The 23,157-nt window shown below is 28.9% G+C and overlaps 1 protein-coding gene across 2 annotated transcripts in view; it reads left to right on the top strand.

Annotated features, from left to right (window-relative positions):
• Positions 1–12,804: 12,804 nt before the first annotated feature.
• Positions 12,805–23,157, top strand: part of LOC129981787 (uncharacterized) — a 29,558-nt gene continuing 19,205 nt past the window's right edge. The window contains exons 1-2 of one of the 2 annotated variants that reach the window (XM_056092805.1): positions 12,805–13,083; positions 13,224–13,344. In XM_056092805.1, coding sequence (XP_055948780.1) covers positions 13,225–13,344 — 120 coding nt within the window. In that variant the 5' untranslated portion in view covers positions 12,805–13,083; position 13,224. The remainder of the gene's footprint in view (positions 13,084–13,223; positions 13,345–23,157) is intronic. The other variant, XM_056092806.1, reaches the window with a different exon arrangement.

Raw genomic sequence — 23,157 nt, forward strand, 5'->3', positions numbered from 1 at the left:
TACATCACAGTAGTTAGTACATCAGACCACCACTGGCTTGTATGACGTCGTGGCGGTCCTGCTCATGCGACACCTGACGATATCACATGGAATTATCAGGGTTGCCAGTTCTAATTTTATTACTTTTTTTGTTTTAATGTTTTCTAATCTAAAACCAGTACTTTTCGTGTACTGGTTTTGTTTAATGACTAACCAGGACTTATGCCTTGAAAACCAGTACTGTAGTGGTAAAATCAGTACGAATGGTCACCTTACTCATCCCCAAAGAATGGGTTCAATCCTTTCTCTCAATAGTTTTAGTACTTACAGATAATTCTAATAAAATGTCCCTAGATTTTCTTTAAAATTTTATAAGTAAATTATTTATTTAAAAAAATATTAAATAAGCTTAAATGAGGAAGGAAACGAATAAAATTAAGGTGAATTTTTCAATTTATGAGACGTATTTGATATGACCTGGTGTTTCTGTGTAGCTGGGATGTTCCTAATTTCTGCCTGATTTTCGCAAAAAAGAGAATATCCTAAATTTTAATTAAATGACTCATTTGTACCATATTAAAAAGAAAAAATAAATATAGTTATTTTGAAAATAATGTTAGGACAAATTCTATTAATTAGCTTTTCTAAAAGTGGAATATAACCAACTTAATATGATAATGTGCATAAATTGGAAGAAAAAAATAAATTGTAAAATGCATATATTAGATTAAGTTTCTCCTGGTTTTCGAAATTTTTTAAACCATTAATTGAACGATTTCTTTCTTTTCTTTTGCTTTGTTTTATTTATTTATTGGATTTTGCCAATATCACCATTCATCCGCTTAGCCAGGATTTCGTATCAGAATTCTGAAATGTTTCAATCTGAAAATTCATCTTGGCCTTGTAATAATTTTTACTTATATATATAAAAAAATATAAAAATAAAAAAAAGGGTTACAATTTTTAAAAAAAAAATTAAATCTAATTTCTATAGAATTCTTTTCTTAATATTTCACAATATGTATAATATGGTCACCTGTATTTAACAAAGAAAAGAGTAAAGTGACCGCAAACATTTCTCTAACATCTGGAATAAGTCAATACTGTTTCGCATTCCTGAAGGTTATCAGCCATTTTTTTTTATTTGTAAGTAACTAAAATTTAAAAAAATGTTTAGCGAGATTCAATTAAAAAACTTGGTAGAAATGTTGTTTCGTTCAAAATAGAAATTATGATTACTTATATATAACCATGAATTGGAAGAAAAATAGTTGTAAAATATATTGCAACACAAATGCCAATATACATTAAAAAACATTATTTCTTTGTCATATAAGAAAAAGTTTTTATGAAAGTAGTGATCAACTTAGTTTAAGATAATTTTTATAATCCAGATTTATGATTGATAAACTCATAAAACTCATACTCATAAGTGTATATTGAACTTCAAATTCGACAGACATGCAACATTTACTACTAGTTTAAAAAACTTATACTGTTCCACATTTTGTGCAAGGCATCTTTCTAATTTTCAATAATCTCAACTAAAATGGGAACTTGAAAAACGAAAGTATTTAAAGTTCAACTAATTCAAAAATTTTCTCATTCAGCATTGTTTATGAGCATTACAGATAATATTCTTCTCTAATATTAATTAATTTCACTAACATTGATCCTTATACATCCAATAACTTATTACATTAAGGACATTTCCTTGTTCCATTAAACAATTATTTTCTCATTATCCAAATATAAGCAATGTAGATACATGAATAGGAGGAAAGATCGATAGTAAAATATATTGGTACAGAAATACTAATATAGATTTAAAAAAAAAAAAAAACAACATTACTTTGTTGTCATGTTGCTGTTGAAATTTTAATTTAATGATAACGATGCGTGAAAATGTCACTGGAAGCTTTATTTAAGATTTCTAAAATAGCTCCCAAACCACTAATATAATTAGGAGTACTTGCATAGCTCGTAACTTGATAAATATTAGCAAAATCAGAACCAGAAACATAAAATAAAGCTATTAAATTATATTAATCGGTAACAAGAAAAAAAACAATTTTACACGTTTATTTTTTATTATTATTATTTTTTATAAAGATATTGCTTAGTGAACAAATGTAATATACATACATACACATACATTTTCTTTTATGAGAAAAGATTATAGCGATTTTGAAGAAAACGTATTCAGAAATATGAGAATATTCAAATATTAGTAAATACAAGAGGATATAGATTTTCTTATATCTTACCACCCTTTAAATGAATTTAATTCCTGTAATTATTTTTCTAATGAAATCAATATTACTTTTCCATTTAGAATAAAATTTATTATCATTTATTACAAAATATATAAAACATTGATAAAAAAAAACGTAGGCAAAATAGCAACGAATTATATATAAAAAAGTACAGTTATAAAAGTGACCAGAGAACAAAAAGCTTCAAAAACATTCTTATTGTGCTTTCTCCTTTTTTTTTCTTTTGGACCTCTATAATAGCAGAAGATCCCGAATTTTCATCGATCTCGGATATCTGGGATCAACAAGTTCTGGCAACAAACAGTCAAAATAAAAGTAGGTCAATTTTTTCTCCATTTTTTGATGCCAAAATATTAGATCACGAATTATTTTCTCTGTTTTTTGCCCCTTCTCCGTCCACATTGCAAATAAACAAAATCATCTTTGTGTAATATGCAGCTGGCTCTGCACTTGAAAATAATACTTATGGTTTTTATTTACAATTGTTGTTCCATCTTTGTTTAATTTCCAGAATGGGAATTTTTTTGCTTTTATTGCCTCATCTGGAGAAATACTTTTGCAGGATGCCAAGTTTTGTCCCATTCGCTTTTTCCAATTTGCCGACGAGAACAATCTTGTCTTTTTACCTCTTCGATAATACATATTCAGTTAATTTCCCCTCAATATTTCAAACATGTGAGTAAGAAAAATAAACGATTTGCAAATTTACAGATAGATATAATCATATACTTGAAAATAGTCTACTAAATTTGTTTACAAGGATGCGGTAGCATTCGCAGAAACAAGTATGGGTTGTGAAGACCACAGCTGTGATGGTAAACAAAATAAAAAGAAAGAAAGAAAGGAGGAAAGAAGATAATGCTGAGGGGGAGATTTTAAGACCTAGTGAAGACCAGATAATAAATCAGATTGTAAAGGGTGGGTTTATAGTGTATTCCTCCGCGAATGGGAGGGGTTAAAGGAGCATTGGAGGGGAGTGCAAATTATTTTTCCAATTTTAGGACTAAAATACTGCTTTTACACATTTTTTTAAAAAAAATTAAATATGCATCGGAAAGAAGATACCAATAGTGATGTTGCTATTATGCTATTTTTATTTTATTTACGATAGAATTTTGTATAGAATTATTTAAATGTGCGAAGTTGAAGTTTTGAGACTTTTAATAAATATTTAAAAATACTTTGAGAAGTCCGAGAAAAATTTCGTTTGGCTGAAACCTGTATTTTTATTCTTTCTACTGATTGCAGTTGACTTCATAAGAAAGAAACCGCAATAGCAAACTTAATAGTCTAAAAATATTTCTCCATAGGATAACATTACGTTTGAAAATTGTAGGTGGCGTGTATACGGCACCCTTAAGAGAGTCCACAAGATGTTTCAAATTTAATTTTGAATGCACAATTAATTTTCTAACCAAAGGTTTTTAAGTAGAAAAAAAATCGAAAATAGATTGGATTGAAAAAAATATCGTAAGAAATAATCGATAATTTTAATGAATTCTTCTTAAAAGATCAAGTGAATTAAATTATGTCAAAATAAGAAGGACATTCTTTTAGTATATTTAAACTGGTTAACTTTAGTTAAATTATTAATTAATTAAGTTTTATGATTTACCAGCTAGTTAATTAAGTTTTAATAATTTCCTCCGTTTATATATAAATTACAAATGAAACTACTTGAGAGTGAAATAACCAGCAATTCCTCACCTTTTTTATGAAATACTAACCACCTTCTTCGACCAGGTGGTTCCATTATTGGTGGTTGTAAAAAATTTAGCTTAATATTTATTATTATTATTAATAATAATAATTTTGTACTCGTGACTTCCCATACTTCCTCAGGAAAAGTCTTCAAACATTAATATATCAAAGATTTTACTATTTTAGAAGCCTTATATCGCTCAATTCATTTTGCTATGCATTTCCTTAATTTTCTACCCATGAATTTATTCATTCAGTTTTATGACATGAATGTCGCCATTATTTGATTCTGATGCTAAAACCTTAAATTGTAGGAAAGAAAAATTTTATTAAAACCATATTTCGTACTGCAAACTACTCAACTTGGAAAAAGAAGCCAAAGCCTCCTATTTTTTTCAGAAAAAATGGGGGAAAGGGTAAAATATTAATAGCAACAATGAAAACGATTTGAATTTTATTTCAACCATGGAATTTAATGCTACAAAAATGTGAAATTTTTTTTAAAAAAAATTGATTTAGAATAGAAAAAAAAAATATATTAAAGAGATAATGTTTTGAATTTTAACATTATCTTTTTATGTTAATGTAAAAATTATCATTGTTTCAAAATATTTTCAGGAGTTGTAGCGAGAAAATGCCGGCATTTCATTTACTTTTAATTAATCAAAATATCAAAAAGTAAAGTTTTATTTTAAATAACTTTTTCAGTATTAATTGCATTGTTATGTGCCATATGGCAAAACTAAAACTTTCATATATCATCATAAACATTTCATTTATTTCATTATTATTTATTTCATTAGTGTAGTAATGACCTGATTACTACGTTTAAAAATCTTGAAGGTTCGATTATAAGAATATCGAAAGCTGTTAAACGAAGAATATGTTTTTTGCTTTAATTTCAAAGAAATAAAACAAATTAATGATGATGTGGCCACGGGTACTGCGGCAAGTATCCCTCAGGGGCTCACCTACTATAGGTGAGTACGGGTGTCCCAATCCCGAGGTACCCAGGGATCTTTACTTCCCTTATGGTTTATTCTCCCCTATGCCTTCTGCTGTTTACTGTTGTTCTTCCTTCCCTCGACGACAAACGAGGGAGCTCTCCATGAGAAGCTGTCGCCGCTCTGTTTGCTTCTTGCTTCTCATGGACAGCCAAAATCCCACGTGTTGGCCGTGCGTGGCAACCCACTAGAAAGACATGTTGTGCACTGTGGTCCCCTGTGCATCAATCGGCTGGTAGGTAGTCACCTTAGTGGCTAGTTTGCTAGGGATCAAGCGAAGGGGTTACTCCTTGGGCTTGGCGTTAAGGGTGGTCACTGTCCCCGGGGGTAACTCCGAGCGTATAGGTACCGATTAGCACTAGGGTGGATGCCGAGGCTGGAATTGACCAGAGCCGGTAATTGCCTTCCCTTGTTGGGCTCCGTGGTGGGCGGTGCCGTCGGGCCCGAATATCTTTCAATGTCGTATGGGCTCTTCCAAACGTGGTCCCTTCGGTGGGCGTCGTATAGTAGCAAATACCTTAAATATTCCAAATCACGATTCCTTTTTTGTTGTCAAGCGTGTTTCCGACAAAAGCTATTGTAGATGCATTTCGTTATAGCTCGTTTTACCCTCAAGTAGTTTTCTTCAGATTTGTACTTTCAATTTGTAAGTATTTTGCCTTGTGTTTATAACACTTTTTTGGTTCTATTTTCATGTATTTTGTGGTTTGATTTGCTGTGGTTTTATTTGGATTGTTTTTTTTTGCTAGTGTTTTTACTTGTTTTAATCTTGTGATACTAATTTATCTCCAAAAAACCTCAATTTTCTGGGATTTTCGGGTCACGAGGGGTCAGTTTGTTGGACGAAAGTCAGACCCCTCACAGAAAAAATCCCTGGTTTGAATCCTTGCCTGAGGGTGACCCTTGAGAAAGTCTTCAGGCCGGATTCATTTAATCTTTCTTTTTGATTCTTTGGCTGTTAACTTAATATTTATTTCTAATTTTGGTTAAGTTCATTCGTGTTTTAGTTGTAGCAGCATTAGCGCTCTCTAAATACAATGTATATTTTATATTTTATTATATAGATTCAGAAAAATTATATAGATGTTTTTGCACATTGTTTATTTATGGATTGATAGTTTCTTTACTTCCATGAGATGATTTTTTTTTTGTTAGTTTATAACTTAAAACTAATAATTCTGTTTTTGTATATTCCAACTTACTTTTGCGTCTCAGTCTTACACGAAATTATTTATAAATGAACTGTACCGCTTTGTAGCGGCCCTGATCTATTTAAGAGTTTTTTTTTCTTTGTGAGAAAACGTTTTCATTTATTGATTAAAATACTGTAAAGAAGATAACTTAAATGAGAAAAAAACTTCATTCATTGAACTTTTATAACACCATGAGACGAAAATTGTTCATAACCAGTGTTCAAAAAAAGGCTTGTGCTTGTTAATAAAAATTGCATAACAATAAAAATAATTCATAATATTTTCTAATTATTAATTTTTAAAAAAAGATGAAATTTTTTTAATATTTTAAGTAAATATATATACTCTTGGCACCAATTTCTGATCCAAAAAAAAAATGTATCAACAAATTTAATCAAACTATTATTTGTAGTCAATCCTGTAAAAAGAATATATTTAATACTTCTTTTTATTGGATAAAAACTTAAACAATATGCAGAAAATGTTAATGATACTGATTAATGTTTTTTTTTATTATGATAAAAATACATAATCAAAAGATTAAAAAAAATTCAATTTGTTTCTGTTGATTCTATGAAAATTTCAGGCGATTTGCCTCCATGTATCTGAGTATTTCAGCCTAATTTCTAAAAAGAAACAAACAAAATGAACAAAGGAAGCTTAAAGATTACATATATATAACTGGAACAGGGATAATGTAAACACATATCGAAACTTGAATTGAAAAGGAAGAGAAAATATAAATTGTTATAAAAAATAAGTTTTAAAATAATACAGGAAATAATTATTCAATTCAACTTCAGGAACAGAACGCAACTAAATATTTAAAAGACAGTAAAAAAATTAATTATTATTACAATAGGGAGTAATTTATTTTTTTAAAAAAGGAGTTTAATTATATAAGTAATTAATTTACTAATTAGCATATAAAGGAACTTTCATTATTCATTTTCATTAATAATATCATTATTCAATGGAACTTTATGCGGAAGCGGAGGCACAAAACCGCTTTACAGCGAGGGCAAAAAAAAATATAAATAAATTAAGAACTACTTGTTGAGACGGATGTACAAGAACGAATAACCGCATTACAGAGAAAAAGATTAAGAACTATTTGCTAAAGCGGATTCTAACTTTTGCATAGTCTTAAATATTTATTTCTCATTGAGTGTTTGCCATATTTTTCTGTTTAATTATAGTGTTAATTAGGGTTAAATAGTGAGAGGAATTTTAATAGCGCTTTTGTCATTTTATTTATTTGCAGTAAATTTTACTTTCAATTGTATAAAAAATAATTAAGAAATAAATTTCTTTATTACATTGTATAGAAATGTTTTTTAGTGACTAGTTATTTATTGTCTTACAGTAGAAAGTGTATCATTCATGTAGTAGCTAGTAGAATTTGGAAATATCTCAGTATTGTATTGACTTTGCTCTATTTGATATTGGATTAGCTTATCTGTATGCATATTATTAAGATATTTATTGCTATTAATCGTTTGTTATAAGGAAATCAGTTTAGAATATTTAACTGTGTCACAATGAATATTCTTTTGATTGGAGATTCGATGATTAAAGGCGTGAAAGTGCATTTATCTGAGGATATAGATGTTATTTTTTATTGATTTTTTTTTTTTTTTTTTTTTTGAAAATGGAAAGGGATTGGTTTTTAAAATATTCTTGTAATGTTATTAATAATATTCCTACTCACTCCAAGTTCACTAAAGCTGTTAAAGATAAACATGACAGGGCTGTAAAGATTCAGAATACAGATGTCATTGAATATTACAATCATTGGGAGGTTAAATCTCAATCTGTAAAAGGAAAAATATATGTATAAGAAAAATTACAGATGCTTGTGTTTTATTGGATCATTGCAGCTTTTAATGTACAAATATTAATTGTGCGGCATTGTGCAGTCATTTGTATCATTGCTCTTGTGAAGACTGCAGCAATTTGTGTAAGCACATACATAAAATTCCTTTAATGTTTTCCAAACCTAATATGTACACAACTGATGATTTTCATAAATTTGATGAAGAAAATAGAATAACAATTAATTCTGATATTTTGAGTGAAAAATTAAATCCCAACATGTTATCTACTAATGAGAAGTACAGATCGAAGGAGGCAGAGTGCAAAAAGTTATGTTTTGAAATATTAAAATTGATAGAAATTCCACAGATTAAAGAAATCATGTTAAATAATGTAGTTAGTTGTTTGAATAATTTAGTAGCTGGTATGCGTGGGGTTTTGAATCTTAAAAATAATCCGACTTCTATTACACCTAAATTATACGTTGCACCTAATCAAAAAAATTAACCCGCAGATAAAGTTTTGTAAAACTTTTCGTAGAAAAGAAAGGAACTGCTAGGCCCGTGAGAATTGCAATAAGAAGCAAAAATTAAATGAATTTCTTGATGAACCTAATAATCTTTCTGAGCAAGAGGCAGATTTAAAATCCTTTAATGTTAAAAATTCTGAATGTGTTAATATTGATGTGTTTCATAGATTTAATAAGTTTAATGTCACAAATCCTACTTCTAGAATATTAACTATTAATAATATTGTTACGAAATTTCCGGGGTTCGTTTGGATAGTGGGGGTTATATGGTGTGAAGAACGCTCAATCAACAGGCGGCAGTAGAAAAAAAAAACAACGACGTTTATTTACACGAAGACACACAGGACAGCACAAAGACGACAACTATGTACAGCACAGAAGACGATTATCTTCAGCCGAGACGTGCAGCATACAACAGCATACACAGCAGCATTCAAAACAGCATAAACAGCAGCATACAACAGACTCTACTGCAGACAGTAGCACACAGCTTAGTTCAGCACTAGCTTCACTCTGTCGCTGCTCCGCTTACCTCTGGAAGGCCAGTTCTTTACCGTCGGTTCCGACTACGACGACCCTGGCAGCCGCGGCCGCCTCCTTTTATAGGTCTCAGGGGCGGGGCTAGAAGCCTCTCAACGAATCAGGAACGTTCGAGGCGTATCTCGGCTCCTACTGTACGGATCGAGAAAATTCTCGATGTTTCGGGTATAATCTATTTTGGCTCCAAAGTCGCCAAATTCGTCGCCAAATGGTCACCAAGTTTGTCGCCAAGTTCCGGGACCTCCGACGCGACACACGGACTCCGTCCAATATAGATGACTGTAAAACATTGTTTCCGATGGTGGAACCAATTATGCTGGGAAGCAGCATTACAGATTCGTAAAAATATTGATCTTTCATTTTATATGTTAAAATCTTAAAATCCATTTGATACTGTCAAAGAAGAAAAATATCTTAAGTCAATATCGTCACATTTCAAAAAAGGTTGGCTATACGATTCAGTCATTGATGCATTTAATTTTGTATTAAGTAGAAGATTCACAAATTTCAAAGCCGTAGAATCTTTACACTCTCTTTTAGGGATGACGAATATTTTCAGAGCGGTTATTACGTAACCAATATCAAAAAGTCACAAATACAAGTGATCAATACTTTTCAAAGAGGGGTGTGATTCAAATCCTTGATACGATCTTACTGATGATATTTCGATTACAGGTTTTGGATCACGATAGAAAGTAACAATCGATACTATATCACTGAAATTTGCCGGAGCGGTGACTTCACTTGGAAAGTAGCAATCGATACGATCTGTCCAATAGAAGCTCTCGAAAGAAATCTGTGATTGGATTGAAAAGTGAACGGACCGGTTATTGGAATTATCGTATCGTATAATTGAATTGCATATCACTGAAATTTATTGGAGAAGTGATTTCACCTGAAAGTGCGAGGCTTCACTGGAAAGTGCGAAGTCACCGCTCCACTTTACGGGAGTGACCGATATTCGTATTTGATGATGCACTATTCCATACAGATCATTTTTAATTGCTCGTGACATGATTGACTTTGATTACATGTACTCTGTTTATTGCTGGCGCCATCTATTGGTAGAATATAGGACTAAAGTAAACATTTTAAAGAAATGACATATATTTTTAACTCATCTTTTCCAGAAAATGGTTCACTCTAATAAATAAATTAAATAAATAGTTTTGAGAAAATAAAATAAAATTTAAGAAGTAAGCTGAAACAGATAAATTAATTCAATCACACGTTACTTAAATTAGTAAATTAAGTATTAATTACAATTAATAAATTTTATATTTAATATTAAGTAATAATTTTTAATTAATAATATGATTGAAATAACAGATATTTGGAACGCATATTTAAAAATAACAATAGCAATATTATTTGTTATTCAAAAAATCGTGGATTATGCATCTCTAAGCTGAAGATGCCTCATGCAAGGAAGCATTGATATTAGTTTGTCTTTTTTATAACATTTTTAAAATAGACCATTTAAAAAAAAAAACTTTTTTCCCCCCATATAAACCTTGTTTCTTTTGGTCAAGTTAACATACGAGTCTGACACCTTTACTATAAAAAGTGAGAGAAATTTTTGAAAAAGGTAAGCACTTAAAAATGCAATTGCAGCAAGAATTTGTGTAAATATTTAAAATAAATTGTTGAATCCATGGGTCAAGAATCCTTTTAATTAAATATATGCCAATTTGATAGCACCTATAATTTGAAGGCACCTAATTGATACTGATAATTTGATGTCAACTAATTACATATTTTGTTTTTTATTATGTAGAAGTTACGATTTTTTAATATTGACTCCAAAGAGATTTTTAAAGCAGATTGTAGGTGAAACTGATAATACAAAATATCATATGTGTATATATTGTTACGAACCTGTGATGCGGCTTCCCAGCATAGCTGGTTCCATAGGAGGTCCCAGAGCTTGGCGACAAACTTGGCGACTTGGCAACGAATTTTTTGACTTTGGCGCCAAAATAGATTATACCCGAAACATCGAGAATTTTCCCGAGCCGTCGAGTATTAAGGGAGATACGCCTCGAACGTTCCTGATTGGTTGAGAGGCGTCTAGACCCGCCTTCTGAGACATAAAAGGAAGCAGCCGCAGCTGCCGGGCAGTCTTGAACCGGGACGGTGAATTGAGAAGTCGGAAGCAGCAGTGCAGAGCAGAGTAGAGTGAACCAGAGTCGTCGTCGTGAATTGGGTCGTGGACCAGTGGAGTCGAAGAGTAGTCGGAATCGACCTTCCAGAGACTAGCGGGGCAGCGACGGAGTAGAGCTGCTGTGTATACTGTTGTCTGCATGTCTCGGCTGAAGATAATTGTGTGCTGTATATAGTTGTCGTCTTTGTGCTGTCCTGTGTGTCTTCGTGTAAATAAACGTCGTTGTTTTATTTTCTACTGCCGCCTGGTGATTGAGCGTTCTCCACACCATATAACTTCCACTATCCAAACGAACCCCGGAAATTTCGTAACAATATATTGTATGTAAAGTATAAGCATATAATTAAAACACAGCAAATACTTTAATAAATTTAACACTGAAGTTATAGCTAGAATAGTTGTGAAAGGATTAAGTTACAGAATTGTATTAAAATGCCTTTTTTTACAAAATAAAATTTCCTATGCATGAAAACTACAATGGATTAAAATCTCAGAAAAATAACTTTAATTAAAAATTATTTTTATATAAGATTTTTAAAGCATGGAACCTATAGTAATACAAGCATGGATTACATTAATATATAAAAACAATCGTGACTAAACATACAAATTTTACTATAAATTACAATTTATAAATAAATTTTTTCAGTAGACAGATTACAGCAAAGAGTTATCACAACTCCATTTCCAATTCTAAAATTGATCACGCCTTAAAAATCGAAACTAATTTTGAATAATTCAGGGTATTATGCAAAACAGAATATTTATACAAACATGTTTATTTTTAAAAATTAATGGATTTTAACTAACTTTCTCTCACCAGAAATTTGATTATTTCATTAAACTTGATACTATCTAAAAGTTTTATATTTTTTCAATATCTTATTTATATATATGTGTGTTTATTATCAACATATGTAAACTTCCTAAAAGTATATGTGAAAATATTTCAGGTACATAAAATAGGGACTTTCAACATATAACTTGCTTAATGATCTGGGGAAAAAAATGACATGAAAAATTTCATAAGAAGTTATTTTATTAATACAGATAAATATTAGTTAGAACTAACATTTAATCCTATATCTGCTTAAATGACATGGACAGTTTCACAAACAGAAATATGCGATGAGTCATACAAGATTCACACTATTTAAATCGTGCACAACTTGCATTCATATTAAATATTAATTCACACACTAGATAATAGTTTTTCAAATTTCAGTTATCTATAAATTGCATTTATAAACAACTGAAAATATTTCAAATCGCTAACACTAAATTATTAATGCTTATCATGCTGGATTTTATGCATTTACAAAATATAAATATGAATACACAATAAAAACCCTTTTTTAATTAATCATATACATTCACATTTCTGTCATGCTTAAAAATAATCGAAAGTTCATTCAAAATATTTCCAACACAAACAACAATCCCCTCGCAACTTCTACACCCGGAGCAGAATTTTTGGAGCAGCCCCTAGATGCTTCTACATTTGGCTCGATAGCGCGTTATCCAAAACAACGAATGGAAACTTGGCACGCTCGAAGCTTGAGCCTGCGCAGTTTTGTCTTTGGCAAATAGTTACGGGCGCAGACTGAGGTCTAGTGCTGTGTCAGCCGTTAGTTAAAGGGGATTAATAAAACGGCCTACGATTAAGGCTACCCGCGCGATTAAAATTTTAAGTTTTTATCGTCTTTTCTTTTGAAATTCATAAATTTATACTATATATATATAGTATAAATTTCTCTATATAATTATCCCAATTTCTCCCAGCAAAGTAATTCTATTAAATAAGCACATTTATAAGCAAGGATAGTGCTAATAAATTCATTTCTATGTTTTCTTAATTTGAATAAGAATATCGATTATTGATGTAAATAACATTAAATTAACTTTACATTTTCAATTTTGTATTGTTTTCTATTTGTAATAAATTGATGACATTAAATTTAGTAATTTTAACTCGGATTAGAATAACAAATCGGATTGCTGACTTCTACTATTATATTTTAGTATGCCTCAAGATTTCCAAATTCTTAGATGTTGCGATTGCAAAAAATTTCAAGTTCATCATATGAAGAAAGCTAAAAAGTGGCAATGTAAAGCTTGTGGACTGAAACAATCCTTGAAAAGAGTATGTAATCATACTTTATTCTCTAATAAATAAGCTACCTGAATGTATATTTTCTTTGTTTTATATTTCTTTAAATGCTACTGAAAATTTTGAGAATTGTTTTAAAAAATAACAACAGACAGACATATTTTTTAAGAATAATTATATAATGATGATAAGATATTTAAGGCAGTTAACATTTTATTAAACCACTTGCTCTATTCATACAATATCCTAAAAATTACAAAAGTTTTTTTTATTTAAAATTTTTTTTAATGACTTATGTGATGAAGAAACATGATACTTTATATATCATATCCATATAGTTTTAAAGACATTTGAAACTTTTTTAATATTGACAGTCTCAAATTTAAGGGATATGGATAATTTTGTTTTTTAACTTATAACAACTTTCTATTCATTAAGCTTTAATCTTAATCAATCAAATATCTATTCAAACATATTTTTAATTAATTAAAAATATATTTAAATTGATCAAATCCTTGGATAAAATGGTTGCCATCTTTTGCTATTCAAATTATTTCCTTTGATATTTTGTTGGGTTTTTTTAATGAATTTTCATTTCTACAAAAACTAATATTCATAAGTGACATTATAAGCTGGCATTTTCTTAAAATGTGGATTTTTTTTTTTGAATATTACATTTTAGTAAGATCCTGTTTGGATGTTATTTAACTATTGGCTAGTGCAAGGGCTATTGTGTTACTATTTTGGATGGCATTGATCATTCACTTAATGTTGAGATGCTGAAATTCCATGTGAGCTGTTATTAATACGCATATTGAAGATATGGCAAACTAGTTAAAACAATAAATTTGTAAATATTGTTTTTTAACAGATTTTCAAACCCTGCATGCTTTTGTGCAAGCAATACAATGGTTTTAATTAATCAAAATGGGGATGAGAAGAAAGGTGAAGTTGTTTACAATTAAAAATAAAGTAAACTCATATTACTCGCAAACTAAATTAAAATAAAATAATAAGGTCAGAAAAGACACGATACTTGCATACATGTGAAAAATAAATGAATAAAAAAGGTATCTAATAAGCCAAGAATCAAGGTCAAAGAATGATAAAGAATATCGGAAATGTGCTCATCCTTCCGCATTTCAGCCCTTAATGAGATAGAATCATCGAAAAGTGGTTACCTCAGGATACTGAACGAACAGTACTAGTGTTAGATTGTAGAGTACAGATATAGTGAATGCAGTTGAAGATATAGTGAATGCAGCGAGATGTATAAGCTTTATTGTGAATATTAAAATTAAAACAATGAAATATAAAATTGCATAGTAAAAATAAAATCAAACTAAATAAACCATGCAGTTTAAAATTGAGAAGAAATTAGAAGGCTTTATGGGTAAAGATAGTTATTTTTAACTGTTCATATTATTATCATTATTTAATTGAAATGTATAGTATTCAAATCCATAATGGAAGTACTGAGTTTGGATTAAACCAAGTGAACTATTGTTGTTGTAACCAATATTATTGATATTATTCATAAACATGACAATTTGAATATGAAAAATAATGTCTACCCCCCCCCCATCCATTATATTGTATTGTGCTTTTGTGTGGGGATACTTCAGATATTATGGAGGGTCAGGATATTAGCAATTTGTTTACATATTGTATCACTTAACTCAGTTGCTGCTAATTACCACGTGGCTATCTCTGGTAAATCCTGTATGACGCAGTAATATATTCTTTATGGCTTGCCTACTGATACATGCATTTGCTAAGAATATATCGCTATGCAATGCAAACAAGAAAACAATCTTTACTTTAAATTTGTTTAATGTCTCTGCTTCTAAAATTATTTCTCTACCCTAGGTTGCAATATAATTAGCCTGGTAAAAACTATAGAACAAGAAATAATATATGACAAATATAAATTAATGAATTAAAATAAGCTCAGGGAAAAGGCATTACACTTGCACATTTCTTTATTGCTTTAATTCTTATCACTTTAATTTTCTGAGCTTTGAAATGGAAGTATTTTTGGGTGAAAGTACACAATTTTAAGGATTAATATTAAAAGAATTGGGGACTGAAAATTATAAAAAAAAAAAAAAAAAAAAAAAAAATAGGAAATTGTAATAACTTGTGAAAAACTAAAATAAACTAATAACTGAAAAATACAAAAAAAAAAAAAAAAAAAAACACCAAGAGGTAAAAATATTACTTACTTGTTATTATCATTTGCTAATGCTTAGTTGTAAATTTATTTTCAATTCAACTGTAAACTTTTCTAGGCATTGTTAAATAATCCTATTCTACTTTGAATACAATATTTTAATCTTACTAATTAACATAAGCTTTTGTAATTTCATATTTCCAAATAGTTCGCTTACACAACCATTATTCATCTGAAAAAATATTCATTGATATGGGCATTATTTCATTAAAATGCATCAAACTTCTGAATTTGGGGAATTCAGTTTCTGTTGTGAAAAATAAATCAATTTGTAATTCTGTATTGAAAAATAATGTGATCCTTAGAATCTCCTCCCATTCCATTTACATCAACAAATCTTAAAAAGATTCTTAATAGAAGGTAACAAATTTCAATATGCAATCATATATGATTTTTAATTATATCACATTTAAAAAAATAAAATGTATATTAATCTTGTAATCTGCCTAAAAGTATATCTGTGTGTGTGTGTGTGTATGTATACACACACACACACACACACACACACACACACACACACATAACATTTATATACATAATACATATAAATTTTTTCAGTATTATTTGTGTGTATATACACAAATAATACAATTTATTATTTGTGTGTATATACACAAATAATACAATTCACAAATGATAATGAAAAACTTATATATATTTTTTGTAGTTAGATATTTTATGGAAATTCTGAATGTTGAAATAAATCTTTGTTAACATATAAACGTCTATCTTTGTTAACATTCAAATATAGTAAATCAAAAGTCTTGGTAATAATAAGAAAAAATATTTCATTCATATTGTTAAATATATCTATCAAAATTTTCCTTCATAACATTTATTAATATATCTGATACCCCATATCAAAGTTAAATGCCTTGAATTTGAATGAAATAAATTAATGAACTTTTTCCCATTCTCACTTTCTGCCAACAGTTGGCAATATTTTTTATTAAAATACTGGAATGATTATCTCAAAGGGGCAATGTGAAATACTGACTGTGCTAAGCTTGCTGTGACTCAATAAGTGTTCAGACTTTTTTAAATTTTAGCTTTATTAAGATGACATTATTTGTATATTACAGCAACTTTCTTTTTTTTTTTAAAAAAAAATAATAACATTTAATCTTACTACAGTCATTTCCAAGGTTTTACATGCAAGTATATTAGAGTTTGAAAAATATATTCAAAAGTGAGAAAGACATATAATTTAAATATTTGTAAATAGGTAATGCAATTTTGCATCCATTAGGATATTTTTGTACACTATCCATTTTTGATTATTTTTCATTGATATGATTTTAATCCTAGTTTTGTGTAGCATAGTCAAAACCATGGCTCTTGCTCCAGAAAAATCCAAACAAATCAAAATCTTAGGCATCCAATGGTGTATTTCCTTTCAATATGCTCAGAGGGACAAAAGTCATGGGATAATTAGCAGAAGTAATCATGGAATAGTGGAAGTATTATGGAGCTAGATTCACAGGGCATTCTGTTTTGGAAAACATTTGGGAATTCAACATTCTGAAATCCATAGTGTCAAGAGTTTGCTGAGAATACCTAATTTCAGGCATAATCCACTGGGCAATGTAGACCAGATGACCCAGACATGTGCATAGAATTGTCAATTTTAACAGACAAGCAATACTTTGTGAAATAATCACAATGCAGGACATTTGATGATGTATCTCTTGAGGCAGTGCAGCAAAATTTGGCTTTAATGGACTTTGGCAACAGAAGATTCATTCGAATGCCTTTACTAACAGCATATCACCTGCAATGTCTCTCCTGGACTCCTGACCTTATCAGTTGGACCATAGATGACTGGAAAACCATGGCTTGGTCAGATGAGTCATGATTTCAATTGGTGATGGTGGGGTTTGGGTATAGACCCTACAAAGCTATAGACCCGAGTTCTTAGCAAGGTGTTGTTCAAGCTAGTTGTGACTCCATACTGGTGTCAACTGTTTTTACATGAAATGGGCAGAGTCCTCTGGTTCAACTAAACTGATCATTGACTGAAGATGGTTATATCCAACTGCTTGGAGACCATTTGCAGCCATTCATGGACTTCATGTAACTAAACAACAATTGTATTTTTATAAGTGGCAATATGCCATATCACCAGGTCACAACATTTTGCAATTGGTTTAAAAAACATTCTGGAGAATTCCAACAAACAATTTGGCTACATAAATTAATTGACATGAATCCCTTTGGACGTTTATAGGACATAATTGAGAGATCAGTTCATGTACAAAATCTTGCACTGGCAACATTTTTGCAATTATGGAGGTCTATAGAAGAAGCACGGCTCAATATTTCTATATGCGACTTCCAACAACTTGTTAAATCTATGCCATGTGGAGTTGCTGCATTTTGCTAAGCAAAATTAGGGTCGATATGAGATATCTTATGATTTTTATTACCTCAGTGTGTGTTTATATATATATATATATATATATAATATAATGATATTATGAAACAGATATAACCACAAGTGGACATAGTTTTATAGTTTAATTGAAATAATAATGATAAACCAACTGGTGTGATAGTAGATCCCAATGATATTAGTACAGCTAAATTATGCTTTCTAAATAGATTTTATCAAGCTTCTTTATTATTTGATGTAAATCTGATTTGCTTGACTTGCTTCTATGCATTCCAAAGATCATGAAGCTTTGATGCCTATTCTAGACCATTGTAGTGTGCCTATAATTTTTAACAATTCAAAGTATGCTGAAACTTCTCTCTCATGCCCATGTTGACACTAATAGAGTGCATACAATTTTCATCAATTTATTCATTTTGTAAAAGGTCTCTTTAAATCAAGAAATGTACTGTTGCAATTATAATAATGTTTTCTGTTAAGTGCAACTTGCTTCCTTTTAAAATTGTGGGACCAGGTTGATTTTTAAATTGATTGATTGGTTGACTTTTAGTTTGGTTTTTAAATTACTTAATATAGAACTGAATACAGATATGACTGAATACAGTTATATCTTATCAAAAACTGTTAATAATCTAATATCCAGATTTTTATTCTTAATAGTGTCCAGAACTTAGCTTTTAATATATAAACAGTAAATCTCATGATCTCTCTGGTGTAATAAAGAAATGTTACCTGGTAAGTCTGGTGTAGTAAAGAAAAGTTAAAGGGAAAACAAATTCGTTTTTAATTATCTAGAAAATATTTTTTTACCCTGATAAGAGAGGTCATACGATTCTCAACAAGAGAGATAGGGTAGGAAACTCAAGATATAATCTAATTAATTTCTGAATTTGTAAAAATTTAAATATGGAATTTATTTTATTTCTTTTTTTAACTGTAAATTTAGATTTGCAGTCAAATACATATTTAACTTATAATGATAAAAATCTGATGTGTGTGACAATAAATATTCTGAGTGTCCCTACCACCACCATCTTGAGCAAATAATTTTTTAATCCATTTGTATCAAAGGTATGTCCAATTTGCTAATAATATAAATTTCCGAAGTTTATGCCATATGCGCACATTTATATGGATTCAAATAATACTTTATAAATGAAATTTTCTGAATTTTTATTACCTATATCAATTATTAGTTAAGAATAATAGTGGCCTTCTCAATGAGTAATGGGTTTTATTTGAACCTCTAAAAAAACTTATCACCTTTTTTTTAAGAGTTACCATTTCATTTAAAATCTTTGGTTAAAATATGAAAAGTGGGTAGGGGGTTGTCTTTTGATGATTGCTTTCACAATAATTTGTTTGGAATTGATTTGATCTATATACCAAATTTATTGAGATTTAAAAAAAATCAATATTAATAAAATGAAAAACAAAATATAAATTTAATAAAAATTTGAAATATTTTCAATGTACAATAAAGTATTTATTGATTTTTTAAATGCTCTAATTTTTTATTTTGTTTTAATATAAAATGATGACAAAATTTTTGTTCCCTCCTCAAGCCTCTTCCAAAGCTTTTTGATCACATGGCGTTTCTACATCAGTGTTAACATTTTCAAAAATGGTGTATTCATCCAAATTGATTGGTAATTTGTGCATTTTAAAAAGTACCGAATAATATCTGAGATTTTTATTGTTAACCTTATAAAAGTTGGCCTTTTTAAAAATGATTACAACTTTTTATTGTTTTTTTGTTGTTGATGTTGTCAAACTGAAAAGATATTCTTTATTTTACAATTTAAGACACTGAGGAAGTACAGAAATAAATATTAAAATAAGAAAATACATATTTAAAATTATAGATATCTATTAATATTTCTAAAAGAATTATGCATTACTATAAAATAGATAGCATCCTGTTTTTAGAAAATATATGAGTCCATGTTAGCATGCATGTACAAACATGCTTTGAGGAGTGGCTAAGGTATTAAAAAAGGCTTAATTTTTGCTGTAATTTTCTCAATATATGTCTTGTAAAAGTTAAAGAAAACTATGAAAATATTGCTTTTATAATGTGTGAACAACTTCTATGAATGGGTGTTAATCTTTAATTTTAACTACAAAGATATTGTTGGCAATGTCTCAGAGAAATCATAGTAGTGAGTGACTGAATAGATGAAAATGGTTTTACATCAATTGGTGCAACTAGAACATTTGATTCTTGTGTTTTTATTAACTGCAAGCCATTTGCAATCTTTAAAGTTTAACCACATGACATTGATGAATATAATCAAATTTTATTGATGACTATCATGGCATCTTTGGTGATTAGCACTGATTGCAAATAAACATAATGGCTGACATTCAGCTAATATGCAAATACTGAAATCTTAATATTTGCAATGAGATCCCAAAGCTCTGAAATCAATTTCAATACAAAAATACTGTTTCTAAAAAATAATTCAGGTGGATGAAATGCAATTCTCTCAGCAGCAGATCATTTTCTGACATTTTCTACCCAAAGAAGGAGAGTTGCTTTGTGCCTTAGCTGATTTTGAAGTGTCTTACTGCAACAGGGACTGAAAAATCAGTTATCAGACATCTTCACAATCAAGAATTATATGCAAAAATGTATTTGATTGTGTCTCTATTAATGTTGGACAGGAGTGTATGTTATCTTTCTTAGACTATAGTGGGCTTCTGTACTCTTCTAGAATTTCAACAGTTTTGAAAACTCCTTCAATCTTATTAGATACCATCAATCTAGCATCATTAAAAGAGCTATAAAAGAAATATAATTGTGGTTTTGCTTGGAATCTCCCTTGGTTGCTATGATATCTTCCATATGTTTAGGTGAAGTGCTTTCATTGTTATAAAATATGGAAATACTAATGCTAATGTGAGGAATTCATCTTAATGAATGGTAATATTATGGCTTGTTGAAAAATATCTTATGAATCAAGTTTGGGGTGCATGGACTGGCCAGCTCAATGTTCAGCCCTAAATCCAATGGAGCATCTTTAGAACTACCTCAAAAGGTAGATGGATGCTTCAGATCATTAAATTCAGTTTGAACAAGTGTTAAAAAGGTCTCAATAAAAGGTCTTTGCTTCCCATTTTGATGTCCAATAAGTTAATTGAAGGTATGAAAAATCAATGCTAACAGTGAATTACAGGAAATATACATTCCTTATTGAATTGCGTTTATTTATTTTTAAGAAAGTTTCTTATATTTATTGCTTTTTTCCAAAAGTGAACATTTGTAAAACGGATGTGATAATTTCTTTGTAAATTTTGCTTGATATTTAAATTAGATAAAGAAATTATAAAAAATCTGTTTAAATATGCAATTTTTCCAATTTTTATGTTAATTTGTTTATAAAGTAAACAAAATAACCAAGTTATTTGTTAACTCATGGAGGTCTTTATATATGTTATTGCAAAATTCTGAGTTTATGGTATGTGAGCAAAGTAATCATGGCTTTCTCAGAAAAATAAATTAAAAAATAATAAATTTTAATGAATATTTATCAGAAGAAATTGAATTCTTCTATTAATGTGTTTATAGAAATTAACTCCAAAACTACAGGAACTATTGGCAGCAAACATAAAAATGGTACATAAAAATTCAATTCTAAAGTTCAATTCATTTTAGACCCTGCCTTAATCATAGGTTTTCTCAACCTAATGTGTTATATTTTTGAACATATTTATACAAATGGTTTAGTATACAATTTTACAAGTATATATAAAATGATAATCCAGTCGTGGCAATGAAGGTCTTCAATAATGAAGAGCCAGTCGAAGCAAGTAAACATGGACAATACCCGAACTTTATTACAATATATCATCCAAAATATATTGATATTTCTCAATATATCATGATTTCATTATTTATTTATTGTTATTATAAATAGCAAAATACTGATTAATCAGGTTGACTTCAAATCAAAGGAAATTTCATTTTATATAATAAAAATATTCATATTTTTTCTTTAAAAATAATTATAAAATAATTGTGTTAAAATCACTTAGATAAAATGTGTCAATACCAAAATAATGTCTGCATTTTACAGTTTATCTTATTCCATTTTTTTAATTATATAATAATTTTTAAAATTTTCCTTTCTTAATTGCTAATTTAGAAAATGCCGATTTCTTTCATTCTTCAGAAAAAAGAAAAGAAAATGACATCATTAAAATTAAATAAATGATAACAGTTAAAATTCAGTAATTTTAATATAACTCAAATATGAAATCTGAAGGCCAGTTGCAAAATTTATTCTGTATATAAATTACATAATTTTTTATTCTTATATTTAAAGTATTATTAGCAGATTAAGTTCAAACATGCACTAGAATTTTAACAGTAGTTAGATTAGATAATTAAAATTAAAGAGACTTCCATATAATTTACTATTTAAAAAAATCAAAAAGAGAAAAAAAAAAAAAAAAAAGATATAGGAAGAAAAAGACAGTAATTTCAAAATGATTAAAAACAATAAAAACAAATATTATGGTGTGTATAATATTTTTAGCGTATTGCATCTATTACGGAAGAATGATGCAGTATGTTAAAAATTTTAGAAAATATATTCCAATTTTCATTTAATTATGAAACAGTATTTCTAATTAAAAAGAAAATACTCCATTTATATAATATTACTAAAACTACACTGAAAAATATCAACAAAAAAAAACTCACTATGTTTCTGAATATTAAAACCATTTTCAATTATTCTAGATTGAAAAATTATTATTAAAATAATCTTTGTCTTAAAAACAAGAAAATAATTATTTCAAAAGAAATTTCTTAAGTCAATAAAATACAGACAGTTCAAGCTATTCAAAATATTGTATATTAAAAAAGCAAACAAACATTTGAGAAAAAGAAGGCATACTTAAACTGCATTGCAATTTTAAAAAAGTGTAACCAATTATATAGACTAAAACAAAGCAATAAACATTTACCCATTAAAAATAATTTTTATCCTAAATACAAAATAATTTAATAAATATATTATAAATTTGGGAAAGAGCATTTTAAAATTGGAAAAATTATACATTTTTTTTTAGAAATATAAAAGCACAAACTACAGAGAAACATACAAATTAAAAAAGAGAGAGAGAGAAAAAAAACTGAACATACTTTTCATTAATATACAAAACAATGTCCTAAAATTCAATGATGAATTATTGTTGGAACTGATTCTCAATG

The sequence above is a fragment of the Argiope bruennichi genome, chromosome 8, assembly GCF_947563725.1.
Source record: "Argiope bruennichi chromosome 8, qqArgBrue1.1, whole genome shotgun sequence".
Taxonomy (NCBI): domain Eukaryota; kingdom Metazoa; phylum Arthropoda; class Arachnida; order Araneae; family Araneidae; genus Argiope; species Argiope bruennichi.